The 16,875-nt window shown below is 42.8% G+C and overlaps 1 protein-coding gene across 1 annotated transcript in view; it reads left to right on the forward strand.

The window, feature by feature from the left end:
• Positions 1-76: 76 nt before the first annotated feature.
• Positions 77-16,875, forward strand: part of LOC109909410 (neurobeachin-like) — a 322,523-nt gene continuing 305,724 nt past the window's right edge. The window contains 1 exon segment of the mRNA XM_031795281.1: positions 77-544. Within this exon segment, the coding sequence (XP_031651141.1) occupies positions 281-544 (264 nt within the window). The 5' untranslated portion in view covers positions 77-280.

Here is a 16,875-nt window from a genome sequence, read left to right on the forward strand (position 1 = left end):
GCGGTAGCCTAGAGACCCTGCAGCGGCTGCCGCGCTGTTCAGGTTCACTCTGTCCAGATTACCAGAAGACGTCTGCGTGATGGGAAGGACACGGCTCGTTCTACCCTCAATAAATTATTACCAGATTGCAGTTCCTATTCGCGCACGGCAGAGAGAGTGGATGTAACCGGTAGAGGGGTTTCTTTTTCGCCAGGCTGTTCCAGAATATACATTTTTTTTCTCCTGTTCAATTGATGCAGTTGAACAGCGATTAAAACAGGTGACATCTGGTTGAAAGGACATGACAAGCGAGAGGCCGGCGGTGAAGATGCCGGGTGCTTTGTCGCTTTCTGACCGACAAATCCCAGCGGGTCATGGGCAGCCGGGGGCCTCTGGTACTGGGGAAATAATGGTATCTGGCTCGGGCTCTATGGTTCTACCGGCCGGGATGATCAACCCGCAGGTTCCCATCCGGAATATCAAGATGAAATTCGCGGTTCTGATCGGATTGATCCAGGTGGGGGAGGTTAGCAACAGAGATATCGTGGAGACTGTGCTCAACCTGGTAAGGAAATATAGGCTATTTCAGCCACAGCATCTCGCACATGTAACACAACATCCTCAACACGCACAGAGCGCTACATTGTAGCGCCATAGTAAAGGGTAAGGGTCTCAGCGGGTGATTCGATGACTGGCTGCATGTGTTCTGTTCTGTACAGGTCTGATATTGTATTCTAGAGACCCTGTAACTAGACATTACAGATAGGGTGTTATTAGAGATGGGGTTCATTCTTATTAGGGATTGAGGCATTACGCTGAACTCTCTTATGGAGAGTAACACTGTTTCCTCAGTTGAGTTTGTGCTTGTTAGGCTACACTTCATCCTCTGAAGATGACAACTAACATAGCAGGACCCATTTACAATATTTAGAATCACACAGATCAGATACAGGAGGCATGAAGGGTCATCACGGTGCCCAGGTCTGAAGTGGTGGATGGGACCACAGAAGGTGTCCCACTGGACAAAAACTGGTTGAATTGACATTTCCACATCATTTCAACCCCAAAAATCAAAGTGATGATCTTGAATCAACCTGGAATTCTGATTGAATTTGAATTTGCAGAAAGTCATCAATGTAAGGGCATTTGATATTTTCTTCACTCCATTTTCTACTCTAAATCCAATGACACGGTGACATGTGTTGTTGATTTCACATTGAATTCACATTAGTTGACAACTCAACCAAATGTAAATCAAAACTAGATGTTAAGCTGACATTTGTGCCCAGTGGGGTGTGTCGGTTTGTGTCTGTTTGTCTGTCTGTCTGTCTGTTCGTGAGTGTGTCTGTTTGTCTGTAGGTGCGGGGAAGAGATGTGTGCTGCTGTGGTCTGGCTGCTAGACCCATTCCACCTGTATGCTCTGTCATCACCAGGGGAACCAGAAGTACACCAGCTAGCCCCAGCACATTGACACATCTATACAGCCCCTCTGAATCAGATGCAGACTCAAGCCATGGTGTTCACAGACTTACTTCACCGTTTTGCTCTGTGGTGAGCATAGGTCTTCCACAATACTGCCACAATACAATCCATTATCATGACCACATGGACCCCAGGGATAGCAGCAGCTCAGATTGGAGACACGTTATGGATGTTTACAGGAGATTGATCAATCTGTCAACAGGCTTCAGCTTAGTGGAGTTGAACTTGAACACTTAGTGTGAAATTGAGACTAAATCAATGGTGATTATTTTCAATGGGGAAGATTCCTCTGTAGTACAGTAACGTAATATCTTCAATAGATGCCGATGTAAAAAGGGCTTTATAAAATACATTTGATTGATTTGACTTAGAAGTGTGTATATATAACTTTAGATGGACATTTGCTAGTAGCATCAGTAAATCCTAACTGTGGCTGATGCCACAAGCATAATGTTAGCTATAGTATGGTAGCCATTGCTGGTATGAAGATGGAACCAGTCCATTCAATCATCATATTTCACTAATAGTTCCCAGTTGGCCTCTTAGGCTTCCTGTCTAATATATCTGGGTAAATGGTGAAATATCAGTCCTAATAAGCTATAGTTGTTTCATATGATAGCTTTCATTTGTAGAGAGATGTGTTGGATGGAAAATCTGTCTTTATTAACCATCATCCATCAACTCCTTGTGGAAGTGGAAATTGTAGTTGAGTCTCTAATGGCACCCTATTTCCTATATAGTGCACTACGTTTGACCAGAGCCCTATGGTTAAACATAGTGCACTATAGTAATAGAGTGACATGTGGGAAGCATACTGTGTTTCATTTGATGGTTTTTAGTGCTGCATGTCAGGAGGTGTATTTTTATATGAAACAGTGTGTTCTTTTTTTAAACCTTTATTTAACTAGGAAAGTCAGTTAAGAACAAATTCTTATTTAAAATGACGGTCTACCGGGGAACAGTGGGTTAACTGCCTTGATCAGGTGCAGAACGACCGATTTTGACCTTGTCAGCTCTGGGATTCGTTCTTGCAACCTATCGGTTACTAGTCCAACGCTCCTACCACTAGGCTACCTGGCGCCGTATGATGATGAGCAGTTCTGTATCAGAGAACATTCTATGTATTTCTGAGTAATGTCTCCTCTCCTCTAACTAATGGTTCCATTAACACGTCTCTCATCAGGCAGGACAAACTACAGTGCATGAGAACTAGAATTAATGGAATAACACTCATTTAGGGATTGTTAAACAGCAAAAAATGGAATCTACAAAGGTGACTGCTGTAATGGAAAACAGACACAAGCAGGCCAGAGTAGAAACGTAGTAGGCATTCCAAATGGAACCCTGTTCTTTATACAGTGGGCTACTTTTGACCAGGGTATTATAAAGAGAATAGGGTGCTATTTGGGACACAGCATCTGTCTGTGATTCATATCCCCATACTTCACTTGAGGTTGGATGAACACATACCGTAGCAGCACGGTCTCAATCAGAGAGAGACAGTGGGATGGAGGGAACATTTTAACATAATGCTAATATAATGCTAATCGTGTCTCTCCTGTGTGTATGAATTCATGATTCAGAGGGTCGGGGCTCTGAACAGAGACCAGTCTGATTACAGAACAGTGGAGAGAGAGACGTGGAGAAACAGAGAGCAGAGTCAAGTAGGATCAGGTTGACAATGATGAGTGGATGACAGGAGGAGTAGGAAGATGTGGAGGAGGTGGAGTAGAAGGAAAAGAGAGATTTAGGTTAAGTTCCTGCCCAACTAGATGTGCAGGCGCTGCATTGCATCAACCAATGGTTGCGTGCTACGTCGTCATCATCCACTATGCAGTCGGGCATCAGATGGCGATATCATAAGATGTGGTTAGCTGTTATGTTGAAAATACTGTACCTATCCATGGGTTGTAAGATCTGGCATGCGTGTGCAATGTAGTTTGGAAGGAACTCGACCATAGTGATCCATCATATGAGGCCCTGTAAAAACCTTGTATAAACTGTGCCATGGAGATTCATCTTTATGTGTACATGCATTCTGAACATAGGGACTGACATTTTGCATCTACTGTAGCTAGCGGTATGAATAACTAGGCTATATGACTGACGACTTGAGTTGGCTATCCATCGATGTAGACTAGGGCTCCATACCAAATGGCACCCTATTCCCTATATAGTGCACTACTGTATATAGAGAATAGGGTACCATTTGGGACGCATCCCAGATGATGGAACACCACGTCTGGGTATGAAAGTGCTAAACCTTTGACAGATCAACATCATCCATCCGTTCGGACACATCAACTGTAGACCGACCCATGGAGTAGAATAATGAACCTCCTATCAGACAGATGCTATAACACGGTGTTGTGATGCTATAAGGCAGTATCCTGACCCACGGTGCCACCGTCCCTCATCTCAGCTCATTAAGCCTGGTTAGCTCGTTTATCTTCTCTATAGAAGCCAGTCTGATGAAAGCTGTACTTAAGATAACATGTCATAATGAATGAAGTCTCTCCTCCAGGTGGGTTTAATTCAGCAGGGTTGTATTCATTAGTGCACACCGTTTCACAATGGGAAAAGTTTTGCAAACGAAAATATAGTTTCTTATTGGAAAAGTTCAGGTCCGTTTTCTTCCGTTTGCTTTCTAGTGAATAGGACCCAAGAATTCAGTTGTTTAATGAAGGGTGAGATAAATCCGTTTTTTTTCTCTTAGCAACTGTCACACCCTGACCATAGTTTGCTTTGTATGTTTCTATGTTTTGGTTGGTCAGGGTGTGATCTGAGTGGGCATTCTATGTTGGATGTCTTGTTTGTCTATTTCTATGTCTGGCCTGATATGGTTCTCAATCAGAGGCAGGTGTTAGTCATTGTCTCTGATTGGGAACCATATTTAGGTAGCCTGGGTTTCACTGTGTGTTTGTGGGTGATTGTTCCTGTCTATGTGTTTTGCACCAGATAGGGCTGTTTTTTTGGGTTTTCCACGTTTATTGTTTTGTAGTGTTTGTGTTTATCTTTTTGTTATTAAACATGAATCAAAGAAACCACGCTGCATTTTGGTCCGCTTCTCCTTCAGATGAAGAAAACCGTTACAGCAACATTCAGATTCAAAGTGTTTAATAATGTACAGGGTTGCAGGTGTGATTGCAGGGTACAGTGAATATCTTAGTCTCCGAGCTCCAACATGCAGGATTAAGTTAAATAAATAATGACAATGGTAATAAAAACAACAAAAGAAATAGAAATAGCACCATATACATCACAACAACTGTAGCAGTGATAAATAAATACATGTCCATTGGGGTGGAGGCAGAGTAAAGACTGTGGAGGGGATGACCACAGGGGGACCAGAATGACATTGAGGGTGTATTGGGACCAAGTTAAATAAAAAAAACCTGTGTTGATCTTCACCTGTAGTTTGTCCCAGCAGCTCTGTAAATATGTCCATAAAGTGCTTTTCTGAAACCCAATAATGCTAAGATCAGGGACCAGTACACAGCACATTGACATTTCCATAGTCTGGGTATTACTGACATGGTCAGAGAACTAGTCCTTCTACATTCTGGTCAGCTACTGCAGAGCCCCATTCTGCCTGGCTGGTGGTGTCTCTGGGTGGCAGCTGGCATGTTGCCATACCTCATATCACACATCTGTTTTACACTGTGGATGGCTGGCTGATGGATGGTAACAGTGTGATGGATGGATCAGAGGCTGCTACTGATAGATGATGCAGTAGGCCTACAGTAAGAGTGTTATAGATTCAGCAGTAGGCTTACAGTAACATTGTGATTAGTGATGCACCGATATGACATTTTTGGCCGATACCGATATCCCAATATTTTCCATGCCAAAAAACCCGATAACAATAACCGATATAATTTTTTTTTACGTCATTCTAGTACAGTTAAATAGTTATCATACACACATGGACGCAGCGGTCTAAGGCACTGCATCTCAGTGCAAGAGACATCACTACAGTCCCTGGTTCGAATCCAGGCTGTATCACATTTGGCCGTGATTGGGAGTCCCATAGGGCGGTGCACAATTGGCCCAGCGTCGTCCGGGTTTGGCCTGAGTAGGCCGTAATTGTAAATAATACTTTTTTTATTAACTGACTTGTCCAAGTTAAATAAAGGTTACACACACACACACCAAACTGAGCAAAAGTTATTTTGTTGGCATTTACATATGTCCCTATTACCAGTAAAACATATTCATAACCAATTTCTTTCACTTACAGTTGAAGTCGGAAGTTTACATACACCTTAGCGAAATACATTTAAACTCAGTTTTTCACAATTCCTGACATTTAATCCTAGTAAAAATTCCCTGTCTTAGGTCAGTTAGGATCACCACTTTATTTTAAGAATGTGAAATGTCAGAATAATAGTAGAGAGTGATTTATTTCAGCTTTTATTTCTTTCATCACATTCCCAGTGGGTCAGAAGTTTACATACGCTCAATTAGTATTTGGTAGCATTGCCTTTAATTTGTTTAACTTGGGTCAAACGTTTCGGGTAGCCTTCCACAAACTTCCCACAATACGTTGGGTGAATTTTGGCCCATTCCTCAAGAGCTGGTGTAACTGAGTCAGGTTTGTAGACCTCCTTGCTCGCACACACTTTTTCAGTTCTTCCCACATATTTTCTATAGGATTGAGGTCAGGGCTTTGTGATGGCCACTTCAATAGCTTGACTTTGTTGTCCTTGAGCCATTTTGCCACAATTTTGGAAGTATCCTTGGGGTCATTGTCCATTTGGAAGACCCATTTGCGACCAAGCTTTAACTTCCTGACTGATGTCTTGAGATGTTGCTTCAATATATTCACAGAATTTTCCTTTCATCATGAGAAAATCCAAAGAAATGAACCAAGACCCCAGAAAAAAAATTGTAGACCTCCTCTATGGGTGTGTCAAATGTAGTGCCAGGGAATAGGGTGCCATTTGGGACGTAGCCCAATACATACCAGCTTTCTGACCATTCAACTCTGCTCACAGACTATATACACCCACTATGTCTGTCAAACAGCATGACAACCTAAACGGACACACAAGCACACACACACACACACTGCTTTGTCATGTTTAGACAACAGGACATAAGCTATGACAAATGTTTAGACAACAGGACATAAGCTATGACAAACGGTAGCCACATTACTGATTTAGAAGTCAAGGAAAATATAAAGATGAGAAATAGTGATCCTTACTCACACTGAGACTGAGTGCTTACACACTGAATGCATGAGCGGTCCTTATGAATATGAGCCTGTTGTTGGCAGCATCCCAAATGGCACGCTATTCTCCATATAGGGAGCCATTTCAAACACACTTTTTATATTACTGCAGCAGCAAGGTCACTGGGACTGGTCTCCTGGGGCTGAGTAGATTAATGAAGCTGGTACACTAACGCAGCTAGGCTTCACAGCCTCAATAACACGGTTGCTGTAGGTCTACTACTGAATCCATAACACAGTTACTGTAGGCCTACTACTGAATCTATAACACGGTTACTGTAGGCCTACTACTGAATCTATAACACAGTTACTGTAGGCCTTCTACTGAATCTATAACACGGTTACTGTAGGCCTACTGCTGAATCTATAACACAGTTACTGTAGGCCTACTACTGAATCTATAACACAGTTACTGTAGGCCTACTACTGAATCTATAACACTGTTACTGTAGGCCTACTACTGAATCTATAACACTGTTACTGTAGGCCTACTACTGAATCTATAAAACTGTTACTGTAGGCCTACTACTGAATCTATAACACGGTTACTGTAGGCCTACTACTGAATCTATAACACTGTTACTGTAGGCATACTACTGAATCTATAACACTGACACTGTAGGCCTACTGCATCATCTATAACACCGTTACAGTAGGCCTACCGCATCATCTGTAACACTGTTACTGTAGGCCTACCGCATCATCTGTAACACTGTTACTGTAGTCCTACTGCATCATCTATAACACTGTTACTGTAGGCCTACTGCATCATCTATAACACTGTTACTGTAGGCCTACTGCATCATCTATAACACTGTCACTATTGGCCTACTTCACCATATATAGCACTGTCACTGTAGGTCTACCGTATCATCTATAACACTGTTACTGTAGGCCTACTGCATCATATATAACACTGTTACTGTAGGCCTACTGCATCATCTATCACAATGTTACTGTAGGCCTACTGCATCATCTATCACACTGTTACTGTAGGCCTACTGCATCATCTATCACACTGTTTCTGTAGGTCCTACTGCATCATCTATCACACTGTTACTGTAGGCCTACTGCATCATCTATCACACTGTTACTGTAGGTCCTACTGCATCATCTATCACAATGTCAAGCAGTCATCTGAAAGAGTAAGACAATTTCAGCGAGACAACTCAATGGAGAAAGCCATTAACGCCAAGACAATGGAATTCCTTGCCCTTGAATATCAACCGTTCTCTGTCGTGGGTAATGTTGGCTTTCGCCGACTGGTTGATTACCGGTACACACTAACGTTACCAAGTGTGCTATTTTTCAGAAGTATCCTACCGGAGTTACACAGCAATAGCATCACTGTTATTAACTTCACGACTGACATTTGGACCAGCGATATCATCCCCATGAGCATGCCGAGTCTTACAGCAGGTTGTCGAGGACTTCGTACTGAGGATTCCATGCTCATGTCGTATTCCATGCTTATGAATGTGCTAGTTGTCATACCGCCGCTGCCTTTTCAATGGCGTTTGAGAACATGTTTGAAACTTGAACACACTAGCTAGCTCCATTCGAACAACTGACTGGAGAAATAAGCTCATCAACTGTGCCTGTAGCAGATGTGATACCCTCTGTCATGGCATTGAAATGCCTGCTCAACAAAACTGGCGACACAGGCTGTGAAGAAGCGATTCGGTGGCATTCTCACTTTACTGTGTCGCCACCATGCTCGATGCTATGTACAATGAATGCTACTTTGATGCAGACAAGAAACAGGGTTTACGTAAAATGTTACATACACAGCTAGACAAGATGGGAACGGACACAGTGGCAGTGCGCACAGAGGAAGAGAGGCCACGGTCAGACAGAGCTGAAACTGAAACTGCTTGACATGACATGCATGCATGATGAAATCCTGGTTGAGAATGAAACGACTGAACAAATCAACAACGAAATAGCACAGCAAGTACAGTCGTGGCCAAAAGTTTTGGCCCCACGAGGTGAGATCTTGCATGGAGCCCCAGACCGAGGGTGATTGACCGTCATCTTGAACTTCTTCCATTTTCTAATAATTGCACCAACAGTTGTTGTCTTCTCACCAAGCTGCTTGCCTATTGTCCTGTAGCCCATCCCAGCCTTACACAGCTCTCTGGTCTTGGCCATTGTGGAGAGGTTGGAGTCTGTTTGATTGAGTGTGTGGACAGGTGTCTTTTAAACAGGTAATGAGTTCAAACAGGTGCAGTTAATACAGGTAATGAGTGGAGAACAGGAGAGCTTCTTAAAGAAAAACAGGTCTGTGAGAGCCAGAATTCTTACTGGTTGGTAGGTGTTCAAATACTTATGTCATGCAATAAAATGAAAATTAATAACTTAAAAATCATACAATGTGATTTTCTGGATTTTTGTTTTAGATTCTGTCTCTCACAGTTGAAGTGTACCTATGATAAAAAATTACAGGCCTCTACATGCTTTGTAAGTAGGAGAACCTTGCAAAATCGGCAGTGTATCAAATACTTGTTCTCCCCACTGTATATACGTACGTACGTACGTGTCTGTTTAGGGCTTTGTCACGATTTTGGGTAGAGAAATAAAAAATATCTATTTTCGTATTCCTGCGCCTGTCTCCTGGCAATATACAACGTGACAGAATATTCAACCCATCTAATGGAGACAGTCCGGGGTTGGTGGTAATGATCCAGTTCAGTGACGCCTAGAAGGCCGGTGACGTAGACCTCCAGAGCTGGTGAATGGAATGAGCAGCAATACCGGGGGAATCCGTGACATGAATAGGGTTCCATGTCCATCACTGGTCTGTCTGTATCTGTGACGTTTCTGGGTCATAATGCTGCTTAGTACAGGAAACTTTCTAATGCCCCTGCCCCCTGTAGCGCTACATACCTGTCTGGATTAGTAGCCTTTAACCGGCATTACAGATCAAATACCAGGACTGTGTCCCAAATGGCACCTTATTCCCTATATAGTGCACTACTTTTGAACAAGGCCCATAGGGCTCTGTTCAAAAATAGTGCACTATATAGGAAATATGGGAACCATTTGGACAGATCCCAGGTTAAACACAAAACCAGCCTCAGAACCAACACTGCATCCCCTCATAAATGTTCATTGAGCAACGCTCTGGAACTAATCACAATGGAACACCAAGGTCCCTGTTTGGGCTTCATGCTGCTGGTTATTTCTCACTAAAAACAATCCAATATTTTGCTGAGAAAAGCAGTTTATTTTCTTGCACCAAAAGTGTAGTTGATGTTTTTTGCCCGAGGCAGATTGAAACCTTTAGCCACATTTACAGGATGTACTTAGTTGGGCTGTGATCTTTCAATTCCCATTAAAAGGCATATTGAGGTGTCTGATGAGGACAGGGTTGATCACACGTTACAGCCCGGGAGACTTCTGTCCTGTTGTCTTGTGGAGTTTGAGCTTCATAGAATTAAGTTAACATGATGATATGGACATTTAGAACGTGTCTGAGGAATGGACAGATGTATTTCAGTTTGTGTCAGCTCTTCACCCAGAAAGTACACAACTCTGGAGGTTCTGATGACACTGCCAGAAAATAATGGTTACACATGTAACATGCCAAAGGTATGTCACATATTAACATCCCCCCTCTTCCAGTGGCTGGGCCTGACTGTGAGTGTGATTGCATCTCAAATGTCACCCTTTTCCCTATATAGTGTACTTCTTTTGACCAGGGTTCTCGTCAAGAAGTAGTCCACTATATCGGGAATAGGGTGTCATTTAGGACACAACCTGAGAGAGATAGGAGGGTCTGATGTGAAGAAACAGACCTCACATCTCTGGATGAAAACAGATGTTTTGTCAGTATGCATATCTCTTTCATGATGTTACTTTCCTAAAGATGAATAATTTTCCAAAGACCAAAAGCTGGCTGACATATAAAAGTAAAAATAAATACTGCATCTACTGTTACATCAGTCCTGTGGTGGGCCGTCTGTAGATATATAGATCATTTATAGATGTGTGATTGTATCAGATCTAGAGGGAATAGCGTCGTATCAATCAGGAGTTGCGGTTGATTTACCACTAACAGTAACATCAGCTCTCTGTTCAGCTCAATGGTGATGGCTTCTGGGAGACTTCCCTCCTCCTTCTTCTCCTTCTGCTCAGATCAGATGCTTCTCTTTGTTTTTCACGGGAGGCATCTAAAATTCATGTTGTCCCAGTTTCTCTGGTTGAGTTTCTCTGGGTTAAAGCCATGTTGCCACACTGCTGCTGTTGCACTCTGGGACAGAGACATCTCTCTCTCTCACCATGTCTTGGTTGGGGAAATGTGAGTCTTAAGAAATATTGTTCATTTTCAGAACCCATCTCGACTCACATTGGGACTCACTCTGAACAACAAACCCAGACCCAGCAGGCCCTCTGAGTGTGTTTGATTGTTTTTAAACTCCAGGAGTTGGTTGAAGTTGAAACACTTCAGTGGAGCCCTTAGGCCGCTGGGCTGGGCCTGTTCACAACACACATCAACCCTGTACAATCTACTGACTAGGAATAAAGGAATGGCTCTAGCAACCAGCAGTATAGCCTTTTAATTAGGAACCACAGTCTGTCTGTGCTGTCTAGGGACAATCAATAACAGTGGAAATACATAATAGGTGAGCAGAGGAACTGGGGAGGGGGGGTGCCTCCTTGGCCTCCACTATCATCAGGCTGCTCGTCTGTCCCAGAGCAGTCCCCTGTTTGTCCCAGGCAGAAGGGATCAATCCTGGGTCGATGCAGCCGGTGTGACGGGGCAGAAGTAACAGACCAGCCTGGTGGTGAGACAGAGCAGAGCAGTAAGACTGCGTCCCAAATGGCACCCTATTCCCTCCATAGTAGAACTGCCTGGAGTCTTTGTTTACATACATTTACATCTTGTTTACATTATTTACAGGAGGAGGATCATTTTACCTTTTTTACCTGTTTACATGAACATTTATTCCATAATCATTTGAAAAGGGTGAATTTCCTTTTCAACTATGATCACATTGTTTAGCATTTTCTTGTGTAAAACAAAATCTACCAAAGCCTATTAAGTTTAGACCTCTTCCTCTGTAGCGATCTGCCTTTTCATTCCAACTGCTCTCTATATTGATGTCATTTGTAGTCCCTTTACATACCATGCTCCAGGTTTTGTCTCAGTTATAGTGAGAAGTCTATACTTACACTGTTGGAGCTAGGAACACAAGCATTTCCACTACACCCGCAGAAACATCTGGTAAATACTGTATGCGTATGTGACCAATACAATGTTATTTTATTGACTGTTTTGCTCCTCTTTGCTACTGTGGGAGTCAGTGCATGCGTCCCAAATTTCACCATATTCCTTACATATTGCACAACTTTTTACCAGGGCCCTGGTCATATGTAGTGCTGTATATATGGAATAGGGTGCCATTTGAGACAAAACCAGTATGGTAGAGATGGCAGGCAGTAGCTTTGGCCTCTCTGTGTTGTCTCTCTGTGTTGTCTCTCTGTGTTGTCTCTGTGTTGTCTCTCTGTGTTGTGTTGTCTCTCTGTGTTGTCTCTCTGTGTTGTCTCTCTGTGTTGCCTCTCTGTGTTGTCTCTCTGTGTTGTGTTGTCTCTCTGTGTTGTCTCTCTGTGTTCTCTCTGTGTTGTTGTGTCTGGGATGAAGTATCTGTGTCACTGGAAACAAACCACTAATGCCCAGAGGAGCTGTTAAAGAGATGGGCCACAAGCCACCGCAAAGGCCATGGATCTCTCTGTCTCTCTCTCTCTCTCTCTCCCTCTCTCCCTCTCCCTCCCTCCCTCCCTCCCTCCCTCCCTCCCTCCCTCCCTCCCTCCCTCCCTCCCTCCCTCCCTCCCTCCCTCCCTCCCTCCCTCCCTCCCTCCCTCCCTCCCTCCAATGTCAATTTAAGGGCTTTATTGGCATGGGTAAAATATGTTAACATTGCCAAAGCAAGTGAAGTAGATAATAATCTCTCTGTAGGTGATGGCTTTGTTATGGAAGGTTTGGGAATCCCTTCCTTTTAGGTGGTTGCAGAATTTAACGGCTCTTTTCTGGATTTTGATCATTAGCGGGTATCGGCCTAATTCTGCTCTGCATGCATTATTTGGTGTTTTATGTTGTACACTGAGGATATCTTCTTTGTCTCTCTCTCGTTCATGCGTGGTAACACTGAAGAATTCCTGATTGGGGATTTTGGCCAGCTGCTTACATTAGCATGATCCTGATGGAACATTATGTGGGCATTGCCTCACAACATTAGCATAAGAGGGCTGTAGTCCATGCCTCCCTGCTCTGGGTAATGGGGAACAGGAGCAAAGCTGGTAGGAAGCGGAGAGGAGGACAGGAGATAGGGGTACAGCTGGCTGGAGGAGGAGAGAAAAGGAGGAGGAGCAGGAGGAGGAGAGGGTGATACGGGGCTCTGGAGGATGAGATGGGGGCACAGTATTTGAGAAGTAGGTAGGAGAGAGGTTAAATGTTAGCTTCTATTCAGAGCCAGGGCTGTGTTCCAAATGGCACTCTATTCCCTATATAGTGCACAACTTTTAACCCATTCAAAACAGTGCTCAATATAGGAAATGTGGGTGCCATTTGGGATGCAAGCAGTGATTTCAGAAAGATCTTGAATGTCAGGCAGAGAGGATTCTGACGTTTAAATTGTCTTTCTGTTAACAGAGCCTATTGTGTAATATCAACTGATGTTCAACTGCATAGAAAATAGACTTGAATGATCCAACACACTTGACATTTTAGTAATTTAGCAGAGCGACTTACAGTTAGTGCATTCATCTTAGATCGATGGGTGGGACAACCACATTATTTCAGAAAAAAATGGGGGAGGGGGGGGGGGTTTGAGGTGAGGAGGAAGATCATTTTACCTTTTTAAACACCTTTCTCAAATCTAATTGTATTGGTCACATATACATGGTTAGCAGATGTTAATGCGAGTGTAGCAAAATGCTTGTGCTTCTAGTTCTGACAGTGCAGTAATCTCTAATAAGTAATCTAACAAATTCACAACGACTACCTTATACACACAATGTAAGGTGATGGAATAAGAATTATGTACATATAAATATATGGATGCGCGATGGCCGTGCGGCATAGGCAAGATGCAATAGATGGTATGAAATACAGGATATACATATGAGTTGATTAATGTAGGATATGTAGACATTATTAAAGTGGTGTTATTTAAAGTGGCTAGTGATATCTTTATTAAATCCTTTTATCAAAGTAGCTACTGATTTGAGTCTGTATGTTGACAGCAGCCTCTATGTGTTAGTGATGGCTGTTTAACAGTCTGATGGCCTTGAGATAGAAGCTGTTTTTCAGTCTCTCGGTCCCATCTTTGATGCACCTTTACTGACCTCGAGGCAAAGGCAAGAATCTCTGGATTAACTTTCTAATGTTAGCTAAATGTAGTAATTCATAAATTATATTACATTGCTTTAGATGAGAAATTATGTCAACTGTCTTGTGCAAGTTTATCAAAAGTCACGCCAGGTCAAGTCTAGACAAAACACAGCCCTTATTTGAAGTCTTTCTAACATCCCCTATAGGAAAAATGAATGGTAGAAAAACAATTGGAACCAAGTGCCTGTTTGACTGCTAGGTTTTATAAGGATAATGACACCTTCACTGTGGGGCTCTATAGCTTTGAAAATAAATGAATGTCTCTGGATGACAACATAATTATGTTTTCCTAAAGAACTTAAAGCTGCTTTGTGTTTTATTTCCACACAGTAACACTTTACCATCACTCTTTGAATGAAGGACTTGTCCATAGTTTTTGCTATGTCCCCTTGTATGTTTTTCTGAATGCTGTAACTTAACTTGTTCTAAATGTTATTTACTTGAATAGACGGTCTTTCTGTCTGTCCGTCCGTCTGTAGTTCTGGCGTGTCTGTCTGTAGTTCTGGCGTGTCTGTTTAGACACTTCTGTGTCCGTCTGTAGTTCTGGCGTGTCTGTTTAGACACTTCTGTGTCCGTCTGTAGTTCTGGCGTGTCTGTTTAGACACTTCTGTGTCCGTCTGTAGTTCTGGCGTGTCTGTTTAGACACTTATGTGTCCGTCTGTAGTTCTGGCGTGTCTGTTTAGACACGCCTGTGTCCGTCTGTAGTTCTGGCGTGTCTGTTTAGACACTTCTGTGTCCATCTGTAGTTCTGGCGTGTCTGTTTAGACACTTCTGTGTCCGTCTGTCGTTCTGGCGTGTCTGTTTAGACACTTCTGTGTCCGTCTGTAGTTCTGGCGTGTCTGTTTAGACACTTCTGTGTCCGTCTGTCGTTCTGGCGTGTCTGTTTAGATACTTCTGTGTCCGTCTGTAGTTCTGGCGTGTCTGTTTAGACACTTCTGTGTTATGACACTGATTCCAGTGTCTTTTAATTCCAGCTTGCCTCTAACTAAGATATGTGGCTCATACATATATTCACGAGAGAGTAATGGACAACTGTACATGTTCCATTCCCATAGTTTAATTAAGGAAATGTAAGATGGCAGCTTGGCAGCCCTGTGGTTATTTATCCTCTTATTGCCTATTGTTCTGTTTTGAGCTGCAAGGCACAAGATGCGTCCCCAATGGCACTCTATTCCCTATACACACTACTTTTGACCAGGACCCATAGGGAATAGGGTGCCATTTGGGACATATACTCAACTAGCATAGAGAGAAATAATAAGGATTTATACTGTTGTTGCATACAAGAGAGAAACAAGGCTACAGATGTAGGATCTTAATCTGGTCACTCTTTTGTTGCTGAGAATTTTCCTGGAAAATAAAAACATGTCGTGTATTTGAGTTTTTAAAGGCTTAGAAAATGTGGAATTTCCACTATGAATTGATTTGCCCTAACAAAAAATGGATCAACCCCTACAAAAATGTTAATTCATTATAATCCACATAATAATTCCTGTTGCTGTAGCAAACTGGCTCAAATTAAGATCCTACGTCTGTATGTGACTCTATAATATTTATAATTATGAATGCTGCAGACTTCTTATAGCATAATGTCTGTAACAGTGCCATAGCCCTTCAGTGTTAGGAGCATGTTTCATTCTCTGCCAGTTGGGACTGAGATGAGAAAACGGATTTTGCACCAATGTTTTCTCTCATCTTGACAATCCGTTTTGCATGTGGAAATGTTCATGTCTCGTTGTTTTGGTTGTTGTTGTTGCAACGCTGAAATGAACATTGCACATTTCCAGTCTTCTGACAGAAAATCCCTCAATCTTTGGAGAGGTGTGAATATGTTTGATGATAGTGTCCTACTTCAGGGCTCAGTGAAGAAGGTCTGCACTCTGCATCGTCTCTGCGCTCTTAGAAACAAGGGTTCCGAAAGGGTTTTTTGGCTGCCCCCATAGGAGTACCCTTTTTAGTTCCAGGTAAAAAAAAAAACTTTTTGGTTTCAGGTGGAACCATTTTGGGTTCCATGTAGAACCCTCTGTGGAAAGGGTTCTACTTGGAACCCAAAACGGTTCTACTTGGAACCAACGGGTTCTTCAAAGGGTTCTCTGGCTGTCCCCATTCGAGAACCCTTTGAAGAACCCTTGTTGGTTCCAAGTAGAACCGTTTTGCATTCCAAGTAGAACCCTTTCCACAGGGGGTTCTACATGGAACCCAAAATGGTTCCACCTGAAACCAAAACGTTTTTTTTTTACCTGGAACCAAAAAGGGTTCTCCTTTTAGGTTCTAGATAGCAGCTTTTTTTTTAAGAGTGTGGGTCTCATTGTACTGAAGAAGCGTAGTAAAGAAATGGTGGATGCTTCTGTGTGTGTGTGTGTGTGTGTGTGTGTGTGTGTGTGTGTGTGTGTGTGTGTGTGTGTGTGTGTGTGTGTGTGTGTGTGTGTGTGTGTGTGTGAGTGTGTGTGCTAGGGTTTTGTGGTAGTGGCAGCTGCAGTGCTGCAGGTGAATAACTCAACCTAGGGTGTGTTTCTCCCACTGCTCCCCAGAGAGCTGTGTTTCTGGTGGCAGGAAGCCAGCTGGCCTGATGCTCTATGCATCCCAAATGGCACCCTATTCCCTAATTAGTGCACAACTTTTTGCCATAGCATTATGGGCCCTGGTCAAAAGTAGTGCACTATATAAGTAACAGGGTGTCATTTGGGATGCGCATTCTGATGGTCTGACCTCTGTTGATCTTGGAGTAACAGCACGTCTTACAGACTGGAGATTGGGTAGAGTAGCAACAGAGAACAGGCAGTAA

This window comes from Oncorhynchus kisutch, linkage group LG18 (assembly GCF_002021735.2).
Source record: "Oncorhynchus kisutch isolate 150728-3 linkage group LG18, Okis_V2, whole genome shotgun sequence".
Taxonomy (NCBI): Eukaryota; Metazoa; Chordata; class Actinopteri; order Salmoniformes; family Salmonidae; genus Oncorhynchus; species Oncorhynchus kisutch.